The 23,861-nt window shown below is 37.0% G+C and overlaps 1 protein-coding gene across 1 annotated transcript in view; it reads left to right on the top strand.

The window, feature by feature from the left end:
* The window catches only part of RFX3 (regulatory factor X3), a 309,272-nt gene that overhangs the window by 274,292 nt on the left and 11,119 nt on the right, over positions 1 to 23,861 (top strand). The window contains exons 14-15 of the mRNA XM_021715245.1: positions 1,440 to 1,648; positions 10,086 to 10,239. Coding sequence (XP_021570920.1) covers positions 1,440 to 1,648; positions 10,086 to 10,239 — 363 coding nt within the window. The remainder of the gene's footprint in view (positions 1 to 1,439; positions 1,649 to 10,085; positions 10,240 to 23,861) is intronic.

The raw sequence follows: 23,861 nt of genomic DNA, 5'->3' as shown, positions 1-23,861 counted from the left end.
ATCTAGGAGGTAACATCTGAAAGAATTTATGATTAGATAATAGAAAGAAGCATAGTGGATGGTATCTTCAACTGAGATATAGAAGAAACGTAAGTTTCCCTGGGAAAATAAAGTGAATTGAGTTTGGGGCATATTGCATTTTAAGTGTAGCTAGGTTGAAGTGTCCCTTGAATAGGATCAAGTCTGTAGGATCAGGAGAGATGCTAGAACCAGAGGATGGAAATTAGGGATTTATTAAGTTGAAATTGTCAATTTGAATGAATCTGTCCTGAGAGAATATAGAATAAAAGCTATAGACACTCTCTTCAGAAAAATACATTTATAAATATATTCACAAAGATTTATATATAGAATTAGGACCTTTGCAGACACCCTTCCAAAGAAGCCTATCTTGAAAAAATTATCTGGGCACAGCTTAAACATTTTGATTACATTTCATTTATTTAATTTTTATGATTAGGAAAACTGAAGCCCACATAAATCAGATTAATTGCTTAAGGTCAGTTTAGTTGATTCAGGATCTAAATCCATGTCGTCGGACTCTCAGTCAGGTATTATGTAATCAAATAATTATATTTTGACCCTGAAATAATAGTGATTTTTACTCTTAAGAAAAAACATAGCATTGAAACATAAAACTTATGGCAACCACTGAAAAGTAATCTTGAAAGTTCCTGTTTTCATTGCTATTAGCAAACATGAAACTTTCCAACCAGAACCAGAAGGAAAATTGCAGTAATCCAATTTTTTGGCAGAAAGCATGTCTACATTTTCTCAAAAGAGTTTTTGTTGTTGTTGTTATTGTTGTTTTCAGTTCTGTGAATTAATTTGCATTCATAGCTTTGCCTTGATAGCCCTTGAGATTTCTGTTCCCAATCCGTAAAACTCATAACAGCATATGCTTCTTCCTAGTGCCATTCAGTGTTTGTTTCTGTTTTAATCTTGAGGGACCACTTTTGGCCAATTGAATCTATTTATCCATCTGACTTACTCTAGATCTTCTCAAATGAATTAGTTTTAATGTTTTAAGTGATGGGGGGAAATAAAGAGAGAGAACTTTTGAAGGCAGAGTGAAAACTGAATAGTGAAAGACCATGCCTACTGTAGGTTCAGATTTGTATTTTTTTTCTAAGTAATCATGTATTTTAGTCTTTCACACAGACTAGCTAACATAGAAAAACCAAGTCATACTTATGTATCATATCACTTTTTCATGTATTGTAATGAGCAAGGAGAAATATTAATCCAATCCCCTAAAACTGATAAAGATGGTATAGTTTCCTTAACAACTGACAAGTAGTTGTTCATTTTCAGGGTTCATTTAACTGTTTTAAGCTTTTATTATAATTTCCCCTTCTTACATTTGCTCTATGTGCTAATACATTCAGTGAAAAGATGCTGAGTTGAACTTTTCCTTTGCTTTCTGTATATTGTCCCAGGAACAGGCTTCCTGGGTGTGCCAGTGTGATGACAACATGGTTCAGAGACTAGAAACAGACTTCAAGATGACACTTCAGCAGCAGAGCACCCTGGAGCAGTGGGCTGCATGGCTTGACAATGTCATGATGCAAGCACTGAAACCATATGAAGGAAGACCCAGTTTTCCTAAAGCTGCCAGGCAGTTTCTGCTAAAATGGTCTTTCTACAGGTATCATCTAAGTTTTTCCTAAGTTTTCTTCTTCATATTCTGCAGATATGTGTGTGTGTATATATGCTACTTGGACAACAGAAAATCGGTGAGTGAATACTTCAGTCTGTGGAAACTTCCTGTTGAAATTGTTCAACCCAACTCAATGTGCAACATTATGGGAATGTACCAGGAGATCTAGGGAAATAAACTTTATGCCAGGAAAAGAAATCCTCTTGCTCAAAGCTCTGTTTGTTCTCAGATGGAAATATCTGAATTTTCAGTCTAGATAATATCCTCAGCAATCACCAGGAAAGGGCTGCAGTCCTGCCTCTTACAACGTACATTATTTAGGCTACTTTCTTGAGGGTTTAACTTCAGTATTCTTTTTGTTCTCTACTCTAGCGATTTTCAAGCTATCATCCTCCCTAGACTGATAGCATTACTATAAACTGGAGACATGTTAGAAATGCAAATTCTTGCCCCCCCCTCCCCACAATTCTACTTGTGTCAGAATCTGTGGAGGTAAGGCCCAGCAATTTTGTTTTGAAAAGTATTCCAGGTGATTCTGATGCTTGTTCAAACCATCTGGCTGATTTCTTAATTTAACTGTTTTCAAACCTAGCTGTACATCAGAATTAAAGTTAAACAAGAAAAAAATCCTAGGTGACTCCTAAGACCTATTAAATCAAAATCTTGGTGGTCAAGAGATAATAATTAGGAATGGGGGTGATCTGGATTTTTTTTCCAGTAAGCTGTCCTAGTGATTATAATGTATAACCAATAATGTAGTAGACAGTAACATTCATTAGTAGTTTGAACCACTTTTTGATTGAAATAATAGAGAATAGAAATGTATATTTTGTAAACAGAAGCACAAAGAAAGGAAAGGCTTTCTGATTATATGAGTATGATATGAAATGTTGAGATGAGCTGTTGACCATAGCTCTGCCACAAGAGTTAAAAACAGCATTTATGAGCCATGTAAGTTAGCACTTACACCATATACATAGGAAGGAATTGGCAAATGGAATTCTGTTTCATAAGTTAAATAAGTTATATTTTTAATCTGGCATTTGTTCTTTTGGTGAGACCTCACTAGTTTACTTCTTCAGATAGATCTGGCCTCACTGACTTGAGCCTAAGAGCCATCTCTATTTTGAGGTATAGGTAGTCTCTAATTTAGTGTCTGTGCAGTCATGCACATATCAGAAAGTGGTATCAACAGGACGTATCACTTACTGTGGCTGTGGGTATGCTATAGTTACCTCATCTGGATAACAGTGATGAGTCCAAAGCCAGTTGTGAGGAGAGAAAGTATATGAATACATAATAGAATTTAGGAACTAGTAGTACATGTGAATGCAGAAAATTCAGACTATAGGATTTCCATCTGGTTTTGACCACCATTGGGTATAATGATGGAACCTGAGATCTTTAAATTATTATGGTAATTGCCTTGGTTCTTATTATTAGTGATTTTTTCTTTCTCGGTGGATTTGGTCCAAATTCTTATTTCTTAAACTGAAGTAGAGGTATAGATCCACTATACATGTCTAATTAAGAATAAAATTATCCTTATGTCCTGAAAATAGCTGTCTAGTGTCAACCCAGGGTCAAATGCAATGAAAGAAAGCCAGTCAGTTTTTCAGTATTGTTTTGTTTTTGTTTTTATAGTGGCATAATTCTACAGTTCTGCCTGTCACATACTTAATACCTTAGTTCACATGATTTGAGAAGCACATTAGTAAGGTGTTGGCTGACTCTGTGACCCACTGGTATGCTTCAGTGAAGCCATTGCTGGGTTTGGATCTGGGTGTTAAAGAGAAATGTATAAATTTTCCCTTGATAATATGGAGAAGATTTAAAAAACATTGTCACAGTGTTCTCAAAGTAGACATAGCAGCAGTAGCAGTAATGGTAGAATTTGAAGTTTTAATTTGGGAACGTTTGTAAAAAGATTTCAGACATCTCCCCAGTTGCTTGAGATTAATTTTTTTATACATCAAGTTTTTACCCAGAAAATAATGTAAAGGTATATGTGCTGCATGTTTGGTTGATGAAATAGCAGTAACACTGACTGGATGTTCCAAAAGTTATGTGACCAAAGGCAGTGCTTTTCCTCTATATCAGAAAAAGCAAGGTGTTTTTTCTTTCTTCATACTGCTTTCTTGTGTTGTTAGTGTCAGACTTGCCCTTACTCCTTCCTGTAGTTTTTTTTTTTTTCTATATTTAGTTGATATCATTTTAGAAATACACCCCTGGAGCCTTCATCTCCACAGAGATCTGTTGCAGGTATCTTGAAAGCAGAGAAAATTACTTGTATTTCTTGTTCTCTGCAGATATACAAACCCAGTAGATCATCACTTGCCTGCCCTCTGTCCTCCCTGAGTTGGGGATAATTGGCTTGTTATTATTAGACACTATTATGGTTATTATTTTCATTTCAAAAAGACTTGAAGGCATACAGTTCAGGGCCCCAGAAGGAAAGGCACATTCAGACAGATACATACCTCCTGCTGGTAGGAAAAGTCAATAGCTTAGAAACTTAAAAGGCTTTAATATCTGAACTTTTTTTTTTTCTGAGACAGAAGAACATATTGAGTGATGAAAACTGCATTCACTAACTATCAGAGAAGCAGAACTAGAGTATTTTTTAAAATGTTTTGGGATTGCAAATGCCAAAAATTTGTAAATGCTGCTGTAAATTTGACATATACAGACCCTTCATGTTCTTAGATCAGATACTTAATCTCCTAATTTCTAAAGTTCTGTGTATTTATTTACATGCTTAGAAATGTAGAAATGAACTGGCAGAGAAATGATGGCAGCAATGGATATATTGTTGCAAACATGCTCTGCTTTGAATGGGGGTCTCTCTTTGCCTAACCTGGCTTTGAATAACTAATGGTGGCTCCCTGGGAGACAGAAAAAAAAAAAAAATCACTGCCTTTCTTGGGCAGAAATGGAGAAGTTATGTGGGCCATTTCTCAGCTTGTGTGTTTTGTAGATAACGGAAGAAAATATTCTTCAGGGCTACCCTGAAGTTCATTCAAATATTACATTTTTAAAGAATGGAATGTATTGCTTTGATACTGTAGCTTAAAAGGGGACACAGGGTACCCATTTTGCCCACAACTGGACAACATATGAATCTTCCAAAAAGTAATACTCTTTTTTAATCAGCTGTAGGCACTCTTAAAAGAGAGTTCACGTAAGGATCATAAGTGTGATCGTCTCACCTGAAGAGTGTGATACATCCTCAAATACTAGTGGGTTGAATATCATGTATTTGGGTCTGTTTCAATTTCCACACCGTGAGTTAAAAAGATAAATATACAAAGGTATTTCTTGAACATTATAAAATAATTAACATTTACAACTCTGATTTTAAAAGAAGTTGGATTCACGGTAACTTAGCAACCTGAAATTCGATAGAGTCAATTTTACAACATATCTTATAGAAGTCTGAATCAAACAATAGGATTCCAATTTAGCTGTTAATTGTGTCACTTAATACTTGGCTTGTAGGGCAGAGGCCTGACATAAAGACAATAAAGTAGACATAGCATTAATGATACAATTCAACTGATTCTTTTCTAAACATGTGACAACAATTTCATAGCGTACTGGTCAGTATTTTACAGAAATAAGTATTATTATTGAAAGTCAGCAATTTTTTAAAGTTTTCCAACAAAATTTAGTATTTCATGTACATTTTATGCTAGAATAAGGTTATTGCCTAACCATTCGAAAGTTTCCCAAACACAGAATAAAAATCCAAAGGCCTTGTGATGGTCTGTAGAACCCTACAGAGTCCAGTGACTCATGGCCTCCAGAGACCATTGTGTGTTCTCTTTACCTACTGCCCTCCAAACACATTAGCCTCCTGGCTGCTTTTTGATCACATCAAACATAGTTCTGCTCCAAGGTCTTTGCATCTGCTCTTCTTTCTGCCAGGAAAACTCTTCACCTGTGTGTTCATTTCCTCACTTCAATCCACCTTTCTGCTTAGATATCACCTTCTCAGGAAGAATTCTCCTCATACCCTAACTTGAAACATCTGCCCCCATCGCTCTTCAATCTCTTGCCCTGCTTTGTAAGATCTATTATTACCTAACTTTATATGTTACGTCTACTTGTATATTTGTTGACTGTCTCACCTACTAGAATATGAATTCTTCTGAAACCAAAATTTTTATCTGACTTGTTCTAAAACAAGCCCCTATCACAGAGGAGGAAAACAATAAATATCTACTGAGTGAGTAAATGTGAATTACCTTGGAAAAAATTGGCTTTGCATTTCTAAAATGATATTAGAAAATTGCTCATTATGGACCTTCTTTCTAGTCATTTACGTGATTTTGGGGTTGTTATATTTTAAGAGGAACACAAAGGCCTAAAGGTTGAACTTAGAAGTATGTAAAGAAGGAATTCATTCTATATCTGTGATATTTACTTCTGCAAAGATTGTTATTGACATTGTCCTGATTCGGTATTGTTTTTCTATATTATAATGAATCTCATCTTTTAAAATAACTATTTTTATTTTGTATTTAATACATGCTCACATTAGAAAATCTGGGAAATACAGGCCAGGGCACAGTGGCACATGAATGTTATACCAGCTATTTGGGAGGCCAAAACAGGAGGACTTCTGGAGGCCAGAGGTTTGAGATCAGCCTAGGCAACATAGCAAAATCCCTTGTCTAAAAAAATTTTTAAAACTATTGGGCATGCTTAGGAGAGGCCAAGGCAGGAGGATCCCTTGAGCCCAGGAGTTTGAGGCTGCAGTGAGCTATGATCATGCCACTGCACCAGACTGGGCAACGGAGTGAGACCTCATCTCTTAAAAAAGAATAACTAATTATATAAAAAGAAAATCTGAGAAATACAAAAACTATACAAAGACTAAATAAACATAAATCATCCATAATTTTACTACCTGGAAATTACCACTAGTAAAATGTTTTCTTTTAGTGTGATCCAGTTTGCATCTGCTCTCCTTTCTGCCAGGAAAACTTTTCACCTGTGTGTTATATAATTGAGATCGAGGTTGTTTACCATGGATTATTACCTATATTTTCCCCTTAATGTTTTTTATGTACCATTACATTTAGAGCATTTTTTGTCATTAAATATCTTCAGAAACATAATGTTTAGTATCCTTACAACATTTCATTATGTGTATGTCTTATATACTATTTAAACTTGCCTTTATTCCCTTTTTATTGTGAACATTTAGATTTTTTTTTTTTTTTTTTTTAGAAAGTAGGATGTTGTTGAGAAGACAGAAAAGCTCTGACAGTGGGAGGGGACCGGAGGGGTTGCCCAATTTTTTTGATGTTTTGATACAATATTGTAATAATTATCTTTGTATACCGTTGTACATATATCTTTGGATAAGTTTAGGTAAAAGAGTATGAACATTTTAAAGTGATTAATACTAGTTTAATAGTGTATATGCTCCCAATGCTAATAAGGTATTAAATATTCCCATTTATTTAGGGGAGTAGGGTTTTTTATGAAGAGTTTTTATGGAAATGAGCTCATGTATTTTGCTTTTCCCCATGTAACTACTAGTATGTCTGCCTTTAAAAAAAAAAAAACTATTGTATAAAATTCCATGTGTAAATGAAATATAATTTGTTTACTCAATATCCTACTAGTGGATATTTAGTTTTTTCCTTCTAGTTTCTCACTAGTACAAACATTGTTGCAGTTAAGACTATCTTTGCTCATTTGTATAAATTCCTAGAATTAAATTTCTAGGTCAAAAGTTTTGATGTTTTGTATTTTGACAAATATTTCCAAATTCCTTTCCACAATGGTTTTGTAAATTTATACTCATAGAGACAGTAAAGGAGAGACTTCTTTCCAAACCCTCTGTAACACTGAGTCTTTTCATCTCTCATAGTATGATAAGTAATATATGATATATTTAACTTTAACGTATTTAGTTTCAGATAAGATTAGTTATATTTTTTATGATTGTGAGCCATTTGTCTTCTTTAAATTTTAAAAAAATTGTTTTCTTTCTTCAACATGATCAATGCAATTAGGAGCAAATATTCTGTTCCTACTTTATTTTCAAAATCATTTGTTTCCAGTTTGTATTAGTAGAGGTAAAACATAACATTTAATTGTTATTTTTATGTTGTTTTTGCTTTTGCTTTTTTTTTAAGGAGACGATTATCTGCTTTTAAAAACATTTCCCATAGGAAAAGAAATATTTAATTTCACACGGCTATTATATTCATATAAATTATTTTTACATATGGGTGATATGTCACTGAATTTTAGGAAAGGCATAGATAGAATTATAGCAGGATTTTGTCATATATTTTTGCACATAAATGAGAATATTCATCTGTTTTTAATAATTAACTTATAGGGTTCTGAACTTATGGAATTCATTAAATCTAAATTTAAGGAATTCATTAAATCTAAATTTAAGGAATTCTAAAGAATTATTCACTAGAACTACTGTTTAAGTTAATAGATATACTATTAACCCTAATATATGTAACTGCATAGTAACGGGTGGTTTTCTTAAGGTCTCACACACATTATCTCATTTGACCATCTGGCTAAAGTTTGAACTTAAAAAAAAAAATTATGTGATCAAAACCAAGATCACATAGTAGTCTAACTCCAAACCATGCATAGATATAGATATCTATATAGAGATATATTTTAATAAATAGACCAACAGAAATGAGAGGCCCTCTGCCTTAATCATAATAATCCCTATTCTTGTTGCCACAAACAAATGAGAATGAGAAACTCAGTTTCTCTTGTTCTGCATATTAGAATCACAATCACTTATATTTGAATAGTATTCTTTTCATTCATAAATTGATTCCATATCCTTTAACTCATTTTATCTTTGAAATGACCATGTAAGTTAGATAAAACTAAAAGCCTTATTTTAGGGTATGATTTGTTTGAAGTCGACAGTCAATTAACGAAGAGTCAGAATCGGAATCCAGGGCTTCTGAGTTTTAGATGTACGGTGATGATCTGTTACTTGCCAAGTAGAATGTATAGAATTTGATGTATTAGTAGCCTTTATTTAAACAAGGTTGAATAATGAAACAAAAAGCAAAAGTACAGTATGTTATTTTCCCATTTGTCTGATGTTTTATAATTCTTTAATTGGAAAACAAGGGTTAGGTATGTGAGCATATACATTTGTGAGTTCTGTCCCTTCCTCTTGAGAATATAATGGTTGTTTTAGTATTTGTAGACCAAGAATATTTTTTTTTAAAGGCCGCTAAGTGAAAGTGATGAGAAACACACACTTGTACACACTGATACACACATCACTCTGAATGTAAGTTAAAAATGTTTAAAAGATGTGACATGTATGAGCAAACTTGATGGTTGGCATGTTGAGCCTAAGCTTTTATTTTTGTACTCATTTTCATTTTGAATATAATAGAATTTATTGTTAATATTTTATTAATAGCATTGTTTATATTTAGGTATTACATAAAATTGTTTACATTTTTTAAAGATAAGCACTTCTTAACTGATTTTATTATGCTCATTTCTAGTAGAAAATTACCTTAATTTAAATAGAAACCAGTAAGAAACTGGAACCACATAATAGATTTGCCTTCAGACAAAACTTGGTGGAATTCCTGTATACACTCACCTAACACTCGATATTGCCAAATCTGGGAGCATTATCTAGTCTATTTTGTAATCTTTGTCTGGCATAACATATATTCATCTCAAAGTATACACCAAAGGCCGATATATCATTGAAAGGGGACAGAGTACCAGCCCTCATCAGTAAGATTTTTACTTTGAGGTCAGATGCGGTGGCTCAAGCCTATAATCCCAGCACTTTGGGGGGCTGAGGCAAGAGGATTGCCTGAGCCTGTGGGTTCGAGACCAGCCTGGGAACATGGTGAGACCTCATCTCTACAGTAAAAGTCAAAAAATTAGCCGAATGTGGTAGCGCGTGCTTGTAGTTCCAGCTACCTGGAAGGCTGAGGCAGAAGGATCGCCAGAGCCCAGCAGGCTGATGCTGGGGTGGCCGTGAATGTGCTACTGCACTCCAATCTGGATTTTTTTTTTTACTTTGAATTGCTTTATCTTAGGGTGGTGATAAGTTGTTGACCTTTCAAAAATCTTGTTTATTCAATTCTAATCTATTTGCAAGTTTAATAGAATCAAATCAGAAGACTTGCCTAAGGTCGTAAAATGACTTTTCCCAGAGAAGACCTATCCAGCTCTAATAAGGGTAAAGTCTCTATGAAGATTACCTCTTTTCCATCCTGTTTAAATGGGCCAACTGCTTTCAATAATGAAATTATTCCCATGGCAAGTTTTGTGGTATGCCAACTATAGTCTCCCAACTGGATTTATTCTAAGAGGAACAAAATAGGTTGAACTCTAATCCTTGTCACTAATATTGGCTGCATATATGTCTTTTCTCTTGGAACAGCTCAATGGTTATTCGGGACTTAACCTTACGCAGTGCTGCTAGCTTTGGCTCTTTCCATCTGATCCGTCTACTCTACGATGAGTATATGTTCTACTTAGTAGAACATCGTGTTGCTCAGGCAACAGGAGAGACTCCCATAGCAGTCATGGGCGAGGTAAGAGAGGATGAAAGAGCTGTGACCCACTGGGTTTTTTTAAAAAGTCTAAATATATTTATTAGTGATTAAAACCATAGTTTCTAACCAAGTGAACTTCAGACCCAGGAGTGGCTGTGGAGTTATTATAAGGGATCTTAAATCCCTCTGTTCATATGCATGTTCTCAATCAAGAGATTCTGAAATTTCAGATTGTATCACATGAAGGTTCATGGAATGTTTCAATGTATTATACAGGTATCTGTGTAAAAGAGAAGCTTGTGAACCACTAGACTAAAAAAAATCTTTTGAATGAGAAATAGGAAAAATTGATGCTTCAGATAAGGGCTAGGAAAATGATGATGATGGGTAACATTTTGGGGGTACTTACTATTCGTCAGGCATAGTTCTCAGTTTTTTACACATAAGAAAGCATTCAACATTTATAGCAACTCTTTGAAATAGGTTCTTTGTTATTCTGTCTTACAGATAAGCATCTGAGGTTTATGCTGAAAGCTCAGGCACAGAGAGATTGAATGGTTACATAACTAGTAAATGGTAGAGTCCTCTTTGTACATATAGTCTTATTTTCCAACCCATGCTTCTAACCACTGATGATGTAGAAAAAAAATATTCTCCTCTCTAGAATTTCTGGATAGTAATCAAAATAGCTTATCTTCAACAAGTGTCAAAAAGCTAAAACTCTGAAGTTAATATGAACAAGGATTGGCTAACATAGTAAGGAATAGATGAAAATGCTCAAATGATTCAACACTGGCTTATTTTGTTACACTGAACTGGGAGTAATTTATACCTTATTGGATTATTCCAGGTTAGAAAATATTACATATTTCCCAAAGTAGTAAAGAAAACAGGTTCACTTTTAAGTTATGTATATATGCTTGTTAAATTTAAATAGAGTGAAATATTATGAGATACTTTTCCTTATTTAATTGATATACTAAAAGTATAAGTAAAAAATATATTAAAAACCTCCATAAGTATTCTTGTATAAATAAAGTGCATGTCAAACTTGTTTAGAATGCCAGTTGAAATATTCCTTTTTTTCATTCATTTAAAATCCCTTGCTGTATACCAATTTATATGTCTTTGTATGATGTTCTCCAATGACAATTGTGCTTAAATGATATCAAATAGGTATGTGTGACATTAAGCAAAAATCACTGTTGCTTTTAAATTAAGGCAGGACCTCATAAAACCAAAATAATCTGGACTTATAATTGTCACTCCCTCATTACCTGTCTTTAGTTGATTTGTAGATGCCTTGTTACAAAAGGCCCATTTGACACACAGATTAAGTGCAGTCAATTTTCTCAGCTCAGAATTCAAAACTTCAGAAATGGACGTGCCTTTTAGTACATTTTATATTTTTGCCATCCACCTCATATGCCCTGGGGCTTCTTTAACAGGATGAACAACATAATGATAACAGGGATTCTCATTAACACCAAGTGGCTAATACTACTGCATGGTCTTTGCTTTCCTTGCATCTCCAGGGAGCAGAGGCAGTGGGCATGAACCAGTCACATGCTGTGAAGGATAAGCAACCTCCTGGTCTGCTTGTATAGGCAGTACTGTCTCACCAGAATTAAAATAGGCTACATAATCAGTATTGCCAACTAACTACCCCAGTGGCACTTATTTTTACTACATGTAAATGATCTAAATAAACATGACATATTGCCACATGAGGCAAATATAATATATAACCTAAATTTTAAAATAAGATCAAAGATCTACGCATACTTCTTGATTTCCTTGCTTACTATCCCCATACCCAATTTATACAAAAATTATTTGACCTATCATCCATTATTCACCTCCAAAGGCCAATTAAGTCTAATTTTATAGACTTGATCTCCCCATACAGCAATAATGCCTTATATACTTGTTGGCTGGCATAGATCTGTTGGCCATGGTCATATTATCATATGTAAAATTTCTTGATTCTTGGGGGAAAGGTAAAGGAAATTTAAGAAAGAGGAAGACTGTTTTCTCATGTTCCCCTCATGTGTTATCCCAAGCCTATCCTCTCTTGGTCCCTGGGATGACTTCCCTTTTCAAACCAAATCCAAAATTGCCTACATTCACAGTGGGAGTAACACATCAAAGCAAAATTGATTGAAATCCATAAAAGGTGCCATCACTCTCAATCACAACAAGTGGTTTACATTAATCAGTAATAACAGCAATCACAAAAAAACAACAACAATAACAATTGTCACTCTTGGTTGGGAACTTAAACTCTCGTTCTGTTTACTGATGACTCTTTCTCAGTTAAATGGCACCAGGATCCTCCCTGTTGATCATATCAGATACCTAAGCATCCTCTTTCCATGTCCTTCTGTTTTGACCCCCATCTCTAACCAATTACTACACTTCTCTTTCCCAAATCCTTCATAGTGCAGCAGACAGTATCATCTTATGAAAATGTGAAACTGACCATGTTATCCCACACTTACAACCCTTCAGTGTCCTTCCCTTATGTCAGTTAAGGAACATAATTCTTCCCTTAGTACAAGAGATCTTGTGTGACCTGGCCCTGGCTCTCTGATCAGCCTTAATCTCCTACTTCCTACTTTTTCTGTTACAGTCACAGAGACTTTTTCTCTCTTTTTGTGCACCAAGTTTTTCTCATCATTGAACCACTGTGTAAATGGTTATACCTGGAATTCTCTGCCCCCCTTTCCTTGCCCATTCTAACTCCTACTTCGTGCCTTCAATATCAATTCTTTAGGGAGGCCCAATCCCTCCAGGATAAATAATTCTATTCTCTCTGATCTATACTTTCACTTTCCATTCTAGAACTCACACAATACTAATTGCATGGTTCTTTGTGTAATTGTATAATTGAAGATTGAATGTCTAGAAATAATAGGGCACTTTGAGTCAGAAGAACTGAATTCTGCTTCTAGTTTTGTTATGTGTAGTGATACAATCTTAAACAAATCATGTTCACCTGTGTTGAACTCCAGACTTCTCATCTCTGAAACTGATTTATCATTTATTTAACAAGTATTTGGAAATACTCTAGGCCAAACACTGTAATGATTGGCATATAGTGATAGATTTTGACCCTGCCTTCAGGGAGCTTACATTTTAGTGGGGGATACATATTTATTAAATAGTTACATAACTACAGAGCTACATATTTTATTCAGTAGTATAAAGGAAAATTAAAGGGATACAGGAATGCTTAAAGCATAGAGCACTTAATGTAGCCTAGGAAGGTCAGGAAATGTTTGAGGCGAGAACTGAAAGACAAAAGGAGTTAACTTTATGAGGAGATAATCTGGATGTAAGGTGTGGAAACCACCACAAGCACAGGGAAACATGCATAGGCCTTGTCTGAGACGGAAGGGAGTACAACCATGGGGAGGTTTTCATGGGAAACCCAAGGGTCAGGCACCAGGGAGATCAGGTAAACACTGTCAAATTCAACAGACAAGGGGAAAAATTGGATTAGGATAAAAGCCAAAGACTACAAGCAAAGTTAACATCCACATAGCAATAGTGTTCCAGGCACTGTTCTAAGAAGCACTTTGTGTATATTAACTCAATAAGTTACTGCAACCCTATGAGTGGATACTGTTATTACACCTTCTTTATTGATGATTAAAGGAAAGGAGACACAGAGCCAATGAGTAACTCGCCCAGGGTCTCACAGGTATCAAGTTGTGAAACCAGGTTCTGAAACCAAGCAGTCTGGCCACAAAGTCCTTGCTGTTAATGTACCATGCTTATTACCTGCTATAGGGTGGAGTAGGTAGGTTTGGAGCAAGAACAGTTCAGAAGTCAGTGAGGGCAAACATGTAAAGTAGTCACACACTCTGCTGAGCATTTGTTTTGCCTTTATAGGTGCTTTCTTTGGAAGAGGTGTCAGACAGCTACTAGGTCCAAAGGCAAGGAAAAAGGCTTTCCTTTGAAAATAACTTAGGAGCAATTAATGTATATCTTTTCATTTCTATGAACTCAATAAATGAGTTTTAAAACTAACATTATTTAAATGGCAGGAAAGACCAACATGTTTTACATGTGAACAAAGTATACAAGCATGCAAACTATTATTTTTGCATTCACTGTAACACTATCGTTTCAACTATCATTTCAGTTATTGAAATGAAGACTACTATATAATGAACCCCCCAAACTGGAAACAGCATCACAACCCCAAAAATGTTTTCTTCTAAATGTCAGTCTGCTACTATATTAATACTGACTAGTAAGTTATTTAAAGCATTTGCAATTCCAGAGTGTAGTTTTTTTTCTTTTCTTTTTTCTTTTTTTGCCTGGATGATAAAAAGGAAGGAAAATTTATTTATTGTAGGATTTACACAATTTTTAAAATTTTAGTTAAATATCATAAATGTGCCCCTAGACTTTCTGGCAGTGGTGAATTTTTGAGAGTAGGAATAATATAAAACAAGTTGTATTTGTTTGCACGCCGGCTAAATGAACAATTTTAAAATCATAAGTCTTTCTATACAACTCTGACCAGAAAAATTGAGCAAAAAAATAATACTTGATTCAAATTTTATGACTATTTACAGTCTTGTTGAAAGTTTATGGTATATACCTTTTATGTCTTTAAAATATACATAGTCCATTAATACATTCACAAAATTGATAAACTTTTTATTGTGTTATAAAATTATTATATATATTTTGATATTTAATCTATTAAACATTTAAATTCTTATTATAATTTAATTATACTTAATATTATATATAAGCCATCTCTTCAACCGTTTGGAAATAAAAAAGAGAAAACAATAGATTTTTTATTCTATTGTGAATATCCATATAGAAAATAGAATATTTCATGATATTTTGAAAGAAAAAGTTTAACTTGTAAGAATTTACCATCAAAAGAAAAATGTCAGCCGGGCTCGGTGGCTCAGCCTGTAATCCTGCGCCTTTGGGAGGCTGAGGTGAGTGGATTGCCTGAGCCCGTGGCTTCGAGACCCGCCTGGGCAGCGAGACCTCATCTCTACAATAAATCAAAAAATCAGCTGGGCGTGGTAGCGTGCGCCTGTAATTCCGGCTACTTGGAAGGCTGAGGCGGAAGGATCGCCAGAGCCCAGCAGGTCGAGGCTGCGGTGGCCGGGAGCGGCCACTGCACTACAGTCTGGGCGACAGAGTGAGACTCCAACTCAAAAAAAAAAAAAAAGAAAAATGTCTTAGATTCATCAAAATAGATGTACTCAATCAAATATTTTAGTTGGAAAAAATCTTCACAACCTAAAAACTGGAGAACAAATGATATAACAGGTCAGATTTAGGGATGAAAGTTCAATGAAAGAGCTCCTTTTGCTAGAAGTAAAGTAGTCACAAATAAGCATTGATGCTTAAAGTAAAATCAAACCAAGGAAAAACAGATTTCAGTGAGAATTATTCTAGTATGTCTAGGCAGAAGACTGAAAATGTACCTGTGGAACAATGGACTTGCTATAATAGAATTGTTTGCAAGGAATGAACCATATTGCAAGTTGGGATAATTTGCAGGGAAAAAAAATCTTGGAACAGTAGTAGATTAGAAAATGTTAGGAATACTTGTCAAAAGTTATGTTCTTGATAGTTACTTATAATAAAACATATTATTTATTATATTCACAGTTTTCTAATGGATGCCAGGACTTGTGCCAATCACTGTGCTAGGTGTTTTGCATTCTTATTCTTATTTAATATTCACTAAAACTTTACAAAAGATTTTATCAGAGAGGAAAACAGAAGTTGAAAGTTGCCACAAATCAAAACTAATAGGTTGTAGAACTAACTAGAAAGAAGGACTGGCCAGGCAAGGTGGCTCATGCCTGTAATCCCAGCACCTTGGGAGGCTAAGCTGAGAGGATCACTTGAGAGTTAGAGACCAACCTGGGCAACATAGCAATTTTTTGTCTCTACAAAAAAATTTTAAAAATTAGGCATGGTGGCACACACCTGTAGTCCCACGTACTAGGGAGGCTAAGGTGGATGGATCTCCTGAGCCCAGAAGTCTAGGCTGCAGTGAGCCATGATCATGCTGCTTGGCACTCCATCCTGGTGACAGAGTAAGACCTCTAACTAAAAAAAAAAAAAAAAAAAGTAGGACTGTGTTACTTCATATGGCCTTAATCCATATTTCAATTTCTCACAATATAAATTATGTGTGGGCAGTTTCAGAATAGGAACTTTGTACAATTCCTCCAAACACACACACACACACACACACAAACACACACACACACACACACACACACACACACACACACACATTCATTTTCTCTTTCACAACCATAAATAAAGCAGGTGTCTAGCACATAAGCTTTTATTATTCTGCTCCAGGGCTGCTTTCCTCTGCCTTGCAGGATGCCTCTGATAGTCTTACCATCTTTCTTCCTCCCACTTTTTGTTAGTAGATGTTCAGAATATGCAGACTAAATGGAGTATTATTCTAAGCAAATTGGAAAGCTAAATCTGCCAGAAAACACCAACAAATTACACCCTTCAGCTCCTCTGTACCCACCTCCAGACGAAACCTACATAATCAAAATTATTTTTTTGGAATTTGTAATTTGGTTTTAGCTATAAATCTGTTCATCCACATCATAATTTTTGACAACTTGAAAACAAATTATAAAGTGGACCCTGAACATTGGTCACATTAGCACAAGGGAGAGATGGGCAGTCACTGGGCACTGCTAGGGGAGGGAGGAAGGGAGGAGGTCGGGGGGCAGGTGACAACACAAAGGTACCTGGTCCACTATCAGGGGTAGTAAGGGCCAGTCAGAAGCCCCGACTTCACCTGCATGCAGCCTACTTATGTAATTAATCTTCACTTGTACCCTACATCTCTATAATAAAATAATTTTTTAAAAGAAAATAAATTGTAAGAGTGATCCCAAGTTTCTAAGAATTGACTCTATCCCATTTTTTCCTCCTTTGTCCTCATTCTGTTCATTTCTCTTTCGTTTGAGAAAAGAGCCTGTTGATTCAGCAGCCCAGGGGCTACAGTTCTTCCCTCTGAGATCCCTGTTTATTAGCTCCCTATTCATAGTTTTCTTCCCTGCTGGGCACTGCTAGGGGAGGGAGGAAGAGAGGAGGTTGGGGTGGCAGGTGACAACACAAAGAGTCCCTGGTCCACCTCCAGGGGTAGTAAGGGCCCAGGCTATAACCTCTCCTCTCATCCTCTTCAGGGAGTGGAGACAATTTTGCTTTTAGCAGGGGTCTAAACAGATCCCACAATAGATGCTCAGAAAATACTCTTTCAAGAAATGAAGTACAAAGGAATGATGGAAAGACAGACTACATTGCTAAGACTTCTCACTGGATTTCATGATTGCTATAGTGAATGTCTTCACTTAGGAAAATAAAGATCCTAGACCAAGAAATGTACCTTCTCCTTAAAAAGTGCCTGTCAACAGTATTTCAGAGAACCTCTGTATGAAGTGCTTTCAACTAGATAGCAATTTTCCTAAAGAGTGTGGAAGTGGGAGAAGAAACAAAAATAGAAGCTCAAGATTTCTGAAAACATTTCAAGGACTAAAATGGTCACTGTAGACATCAGGAGAAAATCTCAGCACACAGTCCTCTCTGCAGAGTCCGCCACCGTGTTATTGGTTGAGAGAATAGTTTGCGAGCACAGCCACTACTTGGGCAACCCCAATCAGACTAGTAGGAAAAGATTCCAGCATAGGTTAAGCATGGCAGCGCCACCTACTGGCCACTTTGCCATATTCTGTTTCCTGTGCCTAGGCCAAGTGGCTCTGCTGGCTTTGAGACGCTTTCCAGTGGTTTGGCCCTCTGCTATGGGTGAAGATGGTGGCTGCTCGCCCTGCTGATAAAGAAATAGCTCTTATTTGGGATGGGCAAGTTGTTCCTAAATTCACAGGATTTTTTTTTTTGCTTTACATCATTTTACAAAAATACACTGCCATAAAATGTCATAAAAATGAGAGTCTCTACAAGAATATGGACTTTGTGTGTTGAGAATACAAGCACTTTCTATCTGATTGATGTTTGTTGTAAAGGTTTCCTTGATATGAAGGGGACATGCTTCCACACACCCCCTGCACTCCCAGTATCTTTCCAGTTAATGATTTCCAAAAAAGAGAGGTGATATAATGAAAATAAAGACATACTCTGCTGATGTAATGAATTAATGCCATGCTTTCCTATTAGATATTGCAGGTGGTTTCCAGGGGAGCCAGTGTTAATTCTCTTCCATCCATTGTTTTATTTGCATAAAGGATGTGCTGCCAGGCCCCACCCTAACATTTGCAGGGCCCAGGGTGCCATATGTCTAAACATTTTTAAAGTTATGAATCAAACCATAAATAAAGTCTGTTCTATCCACCTACCTTGACAAATATGTCTTGATAATAACTTGCAAAGCTGGGGTTGAATTAAAATTTTCTGTCTTTGCTAAGTCCCGGCCAGAAAATGGTGACCTAGACACAGCCAGCCCCTGGCCCCAACCTCTGGGCCCCAGACTGCCTCATCACTCTGCATTCTATACTGTGAACAGCTTTGTGCTCATGCTCGTAGGCACCTCAGCCCCGTGTTCAAGTTTTATCTGCTGTTTGCAAACAGATGCCCTTTGTTGGCTGTCCCTTCTTGCTCCAAAGGGTGTACTTGGTGAAGACCTGCACAGGCCTACAAGGGAACTCGGGGCCTTTGGACAAGGAATTCTGTGGTATGAGATAACAGGAGTATGGTCTAGGAAATGAGAGGGCAACACAGGCTCCAGGAGACACATCCACATGCATCTGTGGACTTTGTATACTGTGAGAAGAAGAATGGTCACGGAAAAGACAAAGCAGGTTCTTCAGACAGAGGCCCCTCTTGCTTTGGCTTAATGGTGGTGTTGGATGCTCCTCTTCTTGAAACCACTTTTCTCTCTCAAAGCAACTAAGGCCTGTGTTCTTACTTGAACACTCCACTACCTGCACGCTCATTTGCATCTTAGAGATTTGGAAACCCTATACAAGTACATATGTTGCTATGCCCCCAGGGGTCAAAAAGCCTGAACAATTAGAGTCATGTTATGAATATGCTGGCCTTTATACAGAGTGGCCACAGCACACAACATCAGGATAGCTGGCTAAGCCAAAAGAGCAGGACTGACAGCTGTTAGAGGCAGAATTTGCCTTAGTGTGGAGCACACTGTGAGAAATCCTGGTCTTCTTAGCAGGCTTCAATAAAAAGTATGTTAAAATACATAGAAAAATACACCCCCAAAAAGTAACCAAGGAACACAAGATTTTACCAAATGGAACATTAACATTCCTTACAAATATAAAATTGGAAATTATTTTAAAGTCAGAAACTGTTATTCCTCAATTGTGAAACCCTGTAACAATGCTAAATGTAAAATGTTTTGATATATTTGGTTCTCATTTGGGAAGTATTTACAGAACATAATGACCTGCAATCCGTAACAATTGAAACTTCAAGACATTTTTCCCCACCATCAAAAACATGCAAAATAGCCAGGCTCGGTGGCTCAGGCTGTAATCCCGCGCCTTTGGGAGGCTGAGGTGAGTGGATTGCCTGAGCCCGAGGGTTCGAGACCCGCCTGGGCTTCGAGACCTCATCTCTACAATAAATCAAAAAATCAGCCGGGCGTGGTAGCGCGTGCCTGTAATTCCAGCTACTTGGAAGGCTGAGGCGGAAGGATTGCTGGAGCCCAGAGGCAAGGCTGCAGTGGACGGAAGCGGCCACTGCACTCCAGTCTGGGTGACTGAGTGAGACGCCAACTCAAAAAAAAAAAAACATGCAAAATAGTTGCCACAACCCTATTTTGATCAGTTTTGTTAACGAAGGTTAATGGAAACTAAAATCAAGGGAGACTGCTGAGCTATATACACCCCCCAAAAAAATAGAATTATTTTTTGGAGGGCTATTCCCTTGTAGTATAGGCTTCCCCCACTAGGTAAGTATTCTAGAATCCCATCCACATCAATGTACCAGCTAATGTGAGAGGCTGTGTTCTGCTTCAGTGAATTATTTATTTTCTTTTGGAGATTCTTTTAACACGGTTTTCATGTTGGGTGATTTACTAGAGCAGCTGGCAGCACCATGCTGAGTGTTCAGCAGTTTTGTACCCGAAAAGGCATGACCCTCCCTATTCACCTGATCTTCTCCTGAGCTACTTTTTTTTTGTTTCCCTGGATGAAAAAAGTCCTTCAAAGGGAAACATTTTGCTGATGTGGTAGAGGTAAAACCAAAAATGACAGAAACACTAAAAGACATCAAAATTGATGAATTCAAAACTGTTTTGAGCAGTGAAAAAGTGTCTCGATGGGTGTATTGCATCAAACGAAGAGTACTTTGAAGGTGACTGAAGTTTAAACATGTAAGAATAAATACACTATTTTCAATAAACAAATTTCAGGGTTTTTGCACACTCCCCCCGTATGATTAGTAAAATTCAGTTTATTACAGAGTTCAAGGTAAGTACAGACTGTTGAAAAGATTAGCATTGGACCAGGAAGTTCCAAATCTACATGTAAACCATCTTCCTGATTCTATTAAAAAAGGCTACAGTGGGCCTCATTTCTACATTGAGTGCTCAAAAGAGAGAGAAACAGTTGCATCTGAGCATATCAGCTGTTTCCAGTTGGATGGTTACCGCCATGCTGTCAAACACCACACACACACACACACACACACACACACACACACACACACGCGCGCGCGCGCACGTGCGTCATCTATGCCCAGGCCAGCCCTTCTCATGGTATTTGCTTGATTGAGTCATAAATGGTTTGTTTGGTCAGCATATAAATTAACTCCCACTTCCAGCCATAGATTGAGTTTGTAATGTCAACAACCTAAAGTCAAAGCAATAAGGTACCCTTCCGTTCTTAGACTGTGCTTCCTGGAGCCCCACTCAACTTGAGATGTTTCACTTTAAAATCACCATCTTAGGGCCTTATTGCTGAATGAAATTCTAGGGCTTTATCAATAGTCTCTGAAAACTGAGTTTTGAAGAAAATAGTATGTGGTAAAATCACTATTTAGGTCCTTTTGCAAACATGAGTGCATTTAATCTTTATGTTAGTGCTGTCTGTTTCATATATGAGGAAACTGAAGGCTCAAGGAGTGTTTAACCTGTCTGGGATCACATAACTAACTGATAGTAGTAGAGTTGTGATTCAAACCCAGGTTAGTCTGGCAGCACATCTTGTGTTATTTCTCCCGCTGTGCTCCACACCTGAATTTAAATTCTGTAGTTCCCGTTTAATACTTTGTAACCTGGGAAAGTTACATATATCCTCACTTGAGTCTCAGTTTTCTTATCAACAAAATAAGCATAACGACATTTCCTCATAGGATTGTTGTGAGGCTTGAATTACGTAGTTAGGGAGGTGGAGAGTCAGGCAGGCAGACAGGCACATAATAGGTTCCTGATATTTGTTCTATTTTCCCTATACATAAATATATAAATATCAGAAGTATATATTACTCTGGAAGACTGTTGGATGGATTTCTACTCTGGATTAGATTTTTAAAAATTGATTCTGCATTGACAGTACGAAGTAATAATGTATGTAATTAGACTATCAATTTTGGGGTCACACAAAGATGAACTGAGAAGTTGAAATTAATAAAACAGATAACAAAAAGACACATGAAGGCTTTGATAATGTGATATTGCCACAGCAAAAATAGCCTACAGACAATTTTTGAATGTTGAGTCAAATGGTTCATGGAATTACAAAGAGTCTAACAGAATTCTTTGGTATGTAGCCAAAGTAGTAATCAAAGGCAAACTAATTCAATGCTCTGAAAAAACACAACCAACAAAATAGAATGGGGAAATAAGTCAATTAGAAAAGAAAATGGCAACATTAGGGACTAAACATAAACATAATTAGTTTTAACTAGAAAGTTGTAGCTAGACTTGAATTAAATCTTAACTAGCAGGAATGAATGAAAGGTTTTATAAGCACTTGTGAAATGGAGAGAATGGATTATATATAGACTTTATGCAAGTTAAAAGGTAAAGTAAGTCCCAAAGAAATGTCTTATTCCACCCATAAGATAGAAACCACTTCCTATAATTGTTTTAGTTGTCTATTCTTAGGTCCTGTGACAGCTTAAATATCTTCTTTCCTAGAGCAAATGATTCATTTGCAGAAACTGGCAAAATTTTTACATATACACATAACATACACATTGTCTCCCCTGCATATGTATGTCTGAAGTTACCTCTGCTGACATAACTGGTCCTGAGGTAGCTGGTGCCCTCCAAATGAATAGTGTCTTCTAGGTAACACTTTCAGCTGTATGGCTTATCAACTGCTGATGCTTATGTCCCCTGGTCAACAAGAATGCTTGTGGTGACAGGGTGGAGTTTGCTTTGTGGTTTATGCTGTGTCCACAGTCTGTGGTCACTTTCTTCACTGATTGCATACCAGCACCTTGGCCTCTGACGGCCCGCCTCTGTGCAGCATGGACTCTCCCAGAACATCAGGGACACAAGAGGGCTTTCCATTGGTCCTCCAGTGTACTGTCTTTTTCTTGCTTCCTCCTCTCTTTGTCATACATCTCACTGTCATTTCTTTACTGATGACCTCACCCTGAAAAACATCATTATCTGGAACTACTCCCTATTTGCTTTTCTTCATGGAAAACTTCTACTGCCTATCTCCTACAGCCTCACCTACCATCCACATTGGAGCAAACTTCCATTCGGGAAGCTCACCCCATGAGAATTATTAACACATGTAACCTTTTTCCCAATCTCTTGTCTTGCAGACTCCCATGCAGCATTCTCTTGCATCCTAGATGTCTTCCTTCTTCATCCACTGATTCACACAATTAAACACCAACCTTGGTCTGCCTCACTTTGTCTACATTTGCAAACATCCAGGGAAAGTAGAGAAAGATCATTCAAACTGACTTCCATCTTTCAAAGCTGACCCTTGCTTCTTTCCTTGGAACCTTCATCAGTTGATACCTAGATGCATGAGCTGGGCTAGCTCTTAAAGCTTCTTATTCTGAATATCCTTCCTGTGGTCACAGTCCATCCCTTCCTTCCTTCCTTCCTTCCTTCCTTCCTTCCTTCCTTCCTTCCTTCCTTCCTTCCGTTAGAGTCTCACTCCATCACCCAGGCTGGAGTGCAGCGGCACAATCACTGCCACTCCAGCGATGACCCACTGGGCTCCAGCAATCCTTCCACCTCAGCCTTCCAAGTAGCCGGAACTACAGGTGTGCGCTACCATGCCCGGCTAATTTTTTTATTTATTGTAAAGGCAAGGTCTCACCAAGTTGCCTGGACTGGTCTTGAACCCGCGGGCTCAGGCAGTCCACTCACCTGGGCCTCCCAAAGTGCTGGGATTACAGGCTGAGCCACCGAGCCCAGCCCACCTTTCTTAAAGATAAAATTTTCTGTTCCCTTCGTTGTTCATGAGTTGGAGCAGGTGTTCTAGGGCCTTACAAGCTCTTCTTCTAGCCAGGAGTCAGAAAACTATGGCCCAAGGTCCAAATTTAGCCCATCATTTGTTTTTGTAAACAAAACGTTAGTAAAACTATGTCATACTGTCATACTTGTTAATTTACCTATTGTCTATGACTATTTTTGCACTACAGTAATAGGGTTAAATAATTGTGGCAAGTCTTAGTAGACCATAGCA

This window comes from Carlito syrichta, unplaced genomic scaffold (assembly GCF_000164805.1).
Source record: "Carlito syrichta isolate Samal-C Ts95f unplaced genomic scaffold, Tarsius_syrichta-2.0.1 Scaffold306911, whole genome shotgun sequence".
Taxonomy (NCBI): domain Eukaryota; kingdom Metazoa; phylum Chordata; class Mammalia; order Primates; family Tarsiidae; genus Carlito; species Carlito syrichta.
The sequence above is the reverse complement of the archived record's forward strand: the minus strand, read 5'-3'. Positions and strand labels throughout refer to the sequence as shown.